Source organism: Lynx canadensis, chromosome B4, assembly GCF_007474595.2.
Source record: "Lynx canadensis isolate LIC74 chromosome B4, mLynCan4.pri.v2, whole genome shotgun sequence".
NCBI lineage: Eukaryota > Metazoa > Chordata > Mammalia > Carnivora > Felidae > Lynx > Lynx canadensis.
In genome coordinates this window covers 60,392,157-60,400,707 of record NC_044309.1, presented here as the reverse complement: position 1 = coordinate 60,400,707, position 8,551 = coordinate 60,392,157, and the positions used below count along the sequence as shown (strand labels likewise).

The 8,551-nt window shown below is 39.9% G+C and overlaps 1 protein-coding gene across 1 annotated transcript; it reads left to right on the top strand.

Moving 5' to 3' along the window:
• The first annotated feature begins 1,164 nt into the window (after positions 1-1,164).
• MANSC4 (MANSC domain containing 4) lies at positions 1,165-8,551 on the top strand. Its single transcript, XM_030322000.1, has 3 exons — positions 1,165-1,497; positions 4,018-4,152; positions 6,746-8,551. Exons 1-3 carry the CDS (start codon positions 1,269-1,271, stop codon positions 7,384-7,386), a joined length of 1,005 nt encoding a protein of 334 aa, XP_030177860.1. The 5' UTR covers positions 1,165-1,268; the 3' UTR covers positions 7,387-8,551.

Sequence of the window (8,551 nt, the reverse complement as noted above, 5' to 3'; positions counted from 1 at the left end):
TGTCATTTTGGACATCATCACAGGATATGGAACCCACAATCTTCACAAAAGTAAGAGGCCATTTTTGCTGCCTTCAGTATCTTTTCAAATGTTTTGGTCTTGCAATTGAAGTAATTTTATTAATATTTAGACCCGCGTTGGTCTCTGTGCTGACAGCTCAGAGCCTGGAGCCTGCTTCAGATTCTGTGTCTCCCTCTGTCTCTGCTCATGCTCTGTCTCTCTCTCTCTCAAAAATAAACATTAAAAAAGAAGAAAGAAAGAAAAGAAAGAAAGAAGAAAGAAAGAAAAGAAAGAAAGAAAGAAAGAAAGAAATTTAAAGCCATTTCATCATTTCCTGAATACACATTTCTTGGCAACTACTTCTGCTTCAAAGGTACTATGCCTTCATGTATATGCTTCACAAAAAAGTCTCCTTTATAACATGCAAACACGAATATCAGAAAACAGTTTAAACAGTCTCCATTTTGAACTTCTTCACAATTTCCACTGTAATGCTTTTCATTTATGCTTTTTAAAAGAAAGCTTGTGGCTGGACTTTTTTGGTGGGGGTAGGGGGTCGGGAGGAAGCCTAGCTCCAGGAAATGACCAGGATCCACATTCAGTGTTTTCAAAATCACTGTAAAATTAAAATTGGGTTTTTTTTCTTTTTCAGTTTCATTTACTTTCACGTTTTGTTTTGTGCACAAACCAGTGCACAAACTGGTTTTCTAGTGAACCTGAATACTAGAATGTAAATTCAAAGGGAAAAAAATGACTGAAAAGAAATCTGCAGTCACAGGTTCCTTTAAAGCAATACAGAAGTGCCCTTACAAAAACATGTCTTGTTTCTGGTGAAATGGATCCTTCTTTATCTGACGTCAAGTGACTAAATTATTGTTTTCCTGAGAAAGACTCTTGGCTAGGATTTCCATTTGTCTTTATATTTACTTAGTGAGAGGTGTCTGTGACTATTCACTTTCACAAAACGAAGAAAAGCAGAGGAGAGAATCCACGTCTTCAAGAGGCTAAAGGACAGAGTATCGAAATGGCCTGGAAAATGTTCAAAATTAACGTCAGAAAGTCAAATGTTCACCTAGGGCTCAGCCGGGGAGAAACGAAAGAAAAATCAATATGCAGCCAAAGAATGGCTTCATTTTTCTAGAAGGTGACCCTCCAAGAGAGTCCCTCAGCAACAGCCCCCGAGTTCCAGAAACTGTCCAGAAGCCTGATGGTCAGCTTCAGCATCTGTGTGGGACTCAGGCTTCTTGCCCAGTCTTTATACCAGCAAAATGCATGCGGCAGTGGTGGTGACCAGCGTGACACTGCTCCTGAGCGTGGTGCGGGCCTCTCACTCTCTCTGCTCACCCACCATTTTTTACAGAGACTGCTGGATCCGTCGCTTTCCGGGTCTTCTGATTGACCTGGAGGAGTCTCAGAAGCTGGGAGCTCAGTTCCTGAAGTATTACTCTGAAGGCACTGGCCAGAAATGCAGCAGGAGCTGCTGCCTTAGGAAGGATGGTAAGTATTAATGATACACCTGTGCAAAAATCTGGAGAAAATTATAAAATGAAGACTAAGTAAGGGCCCGTAGGTAGAGGTTCCAGAGAAAAGATGAACAGGACTAGGGGAGATGAGGGAGAGACAGGGGATGGAAGAGTGCAGGAGAGACTCAGACTGTCTGGGTCAGTGCTGGCTCAGCCTACAAATCTGGTAATGACCCAGAATGCCATGGAAACTATAGGCAACAGAGAATCTTCTTTTCCTCACGAAAGGGCTAAATGAAAATATTTCCTTGAGGATTAACTAACAATATTTCTTAGCCCCAAATATGGCATATTTGATTTCAAAAATATTTATCATTTCCCTTTCAAAGTTCTTTCAGTGATATTGGTATTTCAGGATTTCGAAATGTGCTTGCTGTGTTGACTAAATGTGGGCTGCACTGAATAGGAATTTAGATTGTGATCAATGTTTTGAAAGACATAGGCAGATATATGTCAAATAGCAAAAAGAAAGAAAAACGCATTTTCAAAATAATCTGATTTTTTTTTTTTTTTGGTCTGAAATCCAGAATCAGGGTTAAACATCATCCATGTAATACGATCAAGGTTTACAATTAGGAAAACATTTCATTATTGCAGAATTTCAAGTTATAATTGTCTAAAGACTTCTTCCATTTGTTTTTCATTTTCCCAAGATTTTAAAGTTACTTGGAAAGAAACAGCAAAAGCAACACAACACTTGAAAATAATTCTCTTGGTTATTCCACAGTTTCTTTCCATGGTTTGACACCGACTTATTAATTGCCAATGCTTCCTATCCAAGTATGCATGTAAGATTTCTGGGATGCAGACTGAATCTACTAGAAGGGTATAAACCGACCACAGTGTGAGAAGCTGTCCCGGGCTAAGCCCTCAAAAGATAATCAGGCACAGAAGAGAACAACTAATTTATTAAAGGGAAATATTTCTGAGAAGGTTGCCATTTCAGATTTTCACCTTAGAGATGCTTCTGATCCCAAAAGGCTTGAGGGAAGGTAGGCGAGGGGGGATACGTTTCAGCATTTCCCCATGGCATCAGTTTACCTGACTGTCCACCGCAGGGAAACTTTGTCTTCTGGACTTCCAGGGATACTATAAGCATCCAGTAGAATTCCATGATTTTAGAGCCTCTGTAGCTTCCAAGTTGTGGTTTTCTTCCTCCAGAAGAAAGGGCACGAACACACGTCTCTGTTTTTCGCCGGGAGCCAGAACTTTAAAAAGCCACAGTCGGGCAATAGCTAACCTGCTCGGAGATGAAACTCTGAGGTGTACACGAAGAGGAATAGAAAACATCTTTCAAAATTATTCTCTACGGCATCAGCTACTTGCTCATCAGAAATTTAGATGTCTAAATTTAAATGTATTTTAGTCCTTCCCCTTGAACTTGACAGCACAGTCTTTGGGGGATGTATTTGTCATCTGTAATGGATTAGCAAGGTATTATTAATTGAATTCTGTCCTATTCTTTTTCCTACTGAAAAATGAAAGAGTGCAGAAACGTGAGCTGTCCTGGAAGCAATGGGGGAGATACAACTGCCCACAGTTAACCTTACACAGAAACAGCAATTCCACCACAGCCTTAGGCATAGTCTGAGGTCTGATAATTGCATGCTACCCCTCTGTAATCTTCTTTTATTAAAAAAGTTGATACCATTGGCCAATGGATGTTTCCCAGCACATGCTTCCTACTCACTGCAGCAGGAGGGAAATCTGTGTTGCCCTCTCAGGAGGACAGACTGAAGACTGGCACTCCACAAATCCAACTTAAGGTTTTCCAGAAATAGTATGATACATTGTAAGGAGCAAACTTACTTAGTAAAGGGAAGACAGCATGAGTCAGTGATGTACCCCTACTCAGTAGAATTCCAAATCCTAACATCCCTGATGGTCGACTCTCATCCTCTTTAAATGACACTGAATAGGCTTTTCATTGGATGTGATTTGCAACATGGGGTTAGTGCTCCCCTTTAATCAAGGTCAGGGTCGTGTTCACCTGACCTGCTGCCTTTCCACCATCGGGGCCTCTCCCAGTAATGCTGTTTTTGCCTTCCCACTACTCCCTCTTTTGTTACAACATTTGTCACTTTATTTTCTTATTTCTTTCTCTGGTGAACTCCAGTACCTTAGCATTCTGAGACGGCAACACATCTAGAAATCTGATATGTATAAATTCCCAGAGGTTTCTGTAGCCAACTGATCTTTTCATGAACATAAAATACTGGGATTGGGAAATGATTCTGGGTGACCCTATGTGGAATGGAATGTGTGAAAGATGAGAGAAAATTAGTGTATAGTTTTTTTTAAAAAGGCATTTTCTGTATTCTTACAAACAGTTACTATAGTTCACAGTGTTCTATGAAATATCTGAATGTAGCCTTGCAATGTATTGCTTGCTGTTAATCCAATGTTCTTGAAAGAAATGTAAGTTACTCAGAGCTCATCAAGCTGGTAGAAACCAAGACCATCTGCAGACACACTTGGCCTGTTTTCCTTTCAGTTTCCTGTAACGTGGCTGTCTTCTACCATGATCCTATTCACGACAATGTCAACTGCCTCCATATTCACTGCCCAACATTGGAGAGTTGTGTATTAGAGCCTGGAACCAGCGCCATTTTATACAACATAACAGAAGGTAGTGATTTATGTATTTTTTTTTGTATTTTGAAGAATATTGACAATATTCTAGTAGAGACATATAACCTAAAAGCTACTGTTAATAACAATGTGTGAATCCCTGAATTGTTATATCCCAGTGATTTCTATTGGAAAGGTTTTGGGCATCCAGGGAAGAAAACTAGAAGGATATTCCCTTTAGTTTGGCATGTTCAGCAATGATGAGTTCATTTCAGATGATCACAAATCATACATGATTGAAGAAGAGCTTAAGCATTACATTTATTCCAGGGGCCCCTAGCAAGCGACAAAATGGGCATTTCAACTGCAGTGGCTAAGGATCATACTAGGAAATAAAGAAAATTGCTTAATGGCAATTTTGAGGTCCACTGACACCACATACAAGGATTCTACAGAAATGGATGTCAAGGACAGGGAAATGTACTTACTAACATATGTTAGCATACCAATGGTCCCAAGATAACCAGTATATTTTATTTTAGAAAAATACCCATTTAAGTGTCCCTTGCTCATGTATATAATCTCAGGGCACAAATTGGTAAAGATGAAAGCATCGATTTTTGTCATCAAAATACAAAGAAGATCAGTTTTGTCATCAATCTGTACTTAGTGAAAACCTAATGCTTCAGGCTGTGTGCAACATTGCAAAAGATTGCAGCCATATCTCTGCCCTCGAGTTCCTTACAATCTAGCTGATGTGACAAGTCTCACAATTAGTGTAAAAAGTGGAATTGCATTAAAAAACGTGTGATACTTCCCCAAGTACAAGCACCCAAAAGGAGACTAAAGAAAGCTAAATTCAGGGGCAACTTCATGGAAGAGGCCAGGCAGAGGCAAGATAAGGAGTTCAGCATCCCACCATGGAGAAAACAGGTCTAGCTACAAAAGGGGCACATTTGGAGTTGCAATAAAAATATGGGAAAGATAGGGTAGGCAAGGTAATAAAAAAAGGGCTTTGGACAGAGTAGAGTTTTGGTTTGACTTTGACAGCAATAGTGAACCAGCAAAGGTATTTAGTGAGCAAGTGCCATCATGAAAGTGACGAGTCTGGCTGTCTTTAGTCTCAGAAAATTATATGTAGGATGCAAGTTAGAAAATCTAGTCAGGGAGGCATGAGATCTGGAAAAGGCGATCGTAACTGCGACAAAGAGGAGGGATGATTACTAGAACATTGGGAGGGAACTGGATAGGATGTAGTTACTTTTTGGATGAAGGAAAAGAAGAGAGGAGTCAAAAATTGCTCTGCAGTACAAACAGATTCCAGCATGGGTGATGAAGATTCATGATGCCACTGAATGAGACAAAGAACCAGACGAAATGACTTTGGCTCTGGGAATGTTCAGCGATGACATGAGATGTCTTCAGTAGAGCACAGGAGAAATGAGACCAGAGACCAAGAAAGAGGAAATAACTGGAGATGTGGATTTCAGTGCCACCGATGTAGTGATGACAGTTGATGAAGACGTGTGTGTGTGTGGTGAGATGAAGAGAAAATTCAAGAGAAGACAAAGGACTGAAGATTGTGGAAAGTACACAACAAGTTAGGACCAAGAAAAGAACCAGCAAAAGAAAGAAAGAATGAGAGGCGGGCAGCCTGAGGTAAAGTACCAAGAGAGTCTGTGCTCCAGGGAGTCACGGGAGGAGAATTTTAAGGAACAGATGGCCAGCAGTATCGAGGATAAGAGCCTGCCAAAGCAATGAGACTGATCAGGAAATCTAGAAAGTACTGATTACCTCAGAAGCATAATTCTGACAGAATAGTGAGGATGGAACGAGATGACAGAAGGCAAAACCAAAGAAAGGAAACGGATGTTAGTATGTCCAGAGGGAGAGAGACAGAAACTGACTGATAGCAGGGACAACTGGAAAGCTGTTGAGGGGGGCCCCCCCCCCCCCCCGCTTTACACATGGAGCAATGTTTGTGCATATTTGAAGTCAGAGGGAAAAGAGCTCCTTTACAAGGAGAAAATACTGAAGACAAAGTCAGGACCCTCAGGAACTGAGAAGGGATGAGACTGAGGGCTTTGCTCATGAATTCTGACACAGTTACACTTCTTAGGCCCTATTTTTTAAAACTTTATTTGGAACTTTTTTATGGTTTATTTTATATTTGAGAGGGAGAGCGAGTGAGCGCAGGGGAGGGCCAGAGAGATGGAGACAGAATCCGAAGCAGGCTCCAGGCTCTGAGCTGTCAGCACAGAGCCCAATGCAGGGCTCGAACTCACGAGCACTGAGCCAAAGTCAGATGCTTAACAGACTGAGCCACCCAGGTGCCCCTTAAAATTTTATTTTAAAATGCTCTATATCTCCAATGGCTACTGATTTTTGCCATTCTTGTACTAACACTGTCTATTGTTACCCAAATGCCCAGGCAGACGCGAAGAATCCTCCATGAGCTAACCAAACTTGTTCATAACAGAAAGTGTCCTAGAAAGTTAAGATAAATTCAGATGTGGCCAGTATGTTTCTGAGGCCTTCCGAAATATGCAATAGTAGAACTTGAACTTAAGCTCAGTTCACCAACTCAGTGGCAAATCCAAGACTTCTCTAAGTCTTCTTACTTATAATAAGACTTCTTATTTGTCTTTCAGGTATAGATCCAGATTTGCTGGTTTTTGAACAGTCACCTCCCGCATATCTCAATACCCGTTCTTCATCTAACACAGGGGACAGACTAAGGATTCTAAAAGCTGCAAATTTAGGTAAACAACAAAGCACCATGATAAACCCAAAGCTACCGTCAGTAGAGGCACCATCATCAAGCACACATCGAGATTTGGTTGTAAACACAAACAAGACCAGGTCTTCCAGGGAATTAACCACAGATTCTCGGGCAAGCTTCATTTCCCTGAATGACTCCATTGCCACAGAGGTAAATATGGTGTCACACAGTACTGATTTCATCAACAATCCAGATAACAAGACTGTTTCTCCTTTCTTTATGCCAGTAGACACAAAACTTTTTCATAGGCCTATTCCATCCAGACTCAACAGTAGCAAACAATTACTGAACAAAACCAAGGGGTACAACAGCAGAAACCACACATCTGAGAATGAAGACATGACACCTGATGGGGCATCTGTGACTCCAAATATGTGGCTGGCTCCAGTGGCCCTCTGTACCTCTGTCATCTTTCTTTGCTGTTGTATAATCATCTTGGCATCTGGATGCTGTAGAAAGCAGAGCCAGTCTAAACCAGGACAGAGAAACGTCAGGATCCAGGCAAATTAAAAAATAATAATAATAATAACACTCTGAAGGAGAACTCTTAATAGTAAAAGTTACAGGGAGATTGTAAGCTTTCAAGAATATCATTTTTATTTTCTGTAAGACAAGGGCAGTTTGGTTAAAAAAAAAAAAAAAAACAATTGCACAGGATGCCCACTCCTACCAATCTCTAAAAAAAAGGCCAATGCTTGATAAATTTAACTGCTTTTTAAATTATTTCCATTTTTTGAAGTGTACCTTTTGCCAAAGTTCCAAAATTCTGACCCCTGCAGTTATTCAGCACTGCATGAGAGATATGGTTCTAAGTGCTATGCATGTATTCACTCATTGATTTCTTATAACTTTATGAGTTAGGTATGCTTTTATTAACCATTATAGTATTATTGTCACATTTTACAGATGAGGAAAATGAGAAGAGAGGCTAACTATCCTGCCTAAAGTCACACACCTAGTAAGTAGTGAAGCCAGGACCTAAAAGAGAATCTGGTTCAAAAGTTCATGCTTGAAATCACTCTCAGACTAAAAGCCTCCATTTTCCCAAAGTGCATGGAAAAAAGATACAGAGAGGAGATTACCATATATGTCTACTGTCAGGGTCAAATTTGTGTCATCTATGTTAATAAAATCTTGTAGTGGTTTCAACAGAAGAGCATTATTATTAGTTACTAGCCCATGTGCAAATGCTTCCTATTTTTATATAGGAAGGATTTAGTGTTCAATTGATTAATTCTTTTTAATCCTAATTCATCTTCATTTTCTGAAGCTGACATTCCTTTAAATAACCTTGGTACTGGAATCTTTGAGTTTTGTGTTGATCTCTGTTGAATAAAGCACGGGAGTTTTAGTTTACATCCCTCACTTGTTTCTTATACATTGTTTCCCCAGGTACAAATATTAGCTGTAGATATTTCAGCTCTGTCCAAATTTTACACCTGATTTACCTCCCTAAATCTTACATTCAGACTCCTAAATGCAGACACCTTTAATCCAAGTCTCCACTGATTTTAAACTTTAGGACCTTAATCTCATTCCTGAAATTCTTCCTAAATGTGAGGACAGATATTAAGACAGCCAATAAGCATGAAGAATAGATAAGAGGAAATCCTATTATAGGATTAATAAAATAGTAGTTCTCTCTTCTGTTAAAACAAATTGTCCAGTGGCTTAA

Excerpts from the sequence above, each read along its gene's own strand:
- MANSC4 (XM_030322000.1), top strand. The coding sequence starts at position 1,269 with ATGCATGCGGCAGTGGTGGTGACCAGCGTGACACTGCTCCTGAGCGTG. Across the intron at positions 1,498-4,017 it reads CTGCTGCCTTAGGAAGGATG|TTTCCTGTAACGTGGCTGTC; the intron begins GTAAGTATTAAT and ends TTTTCCTTTCAG. Across the intron at positions 4,153-6,745 it reads TTTATACAACATAACAGAAG|GTATAGATCCAGATTTGCTG; the intron begins GTAGTGATTTAT and ends TTTGTCTTTCAG.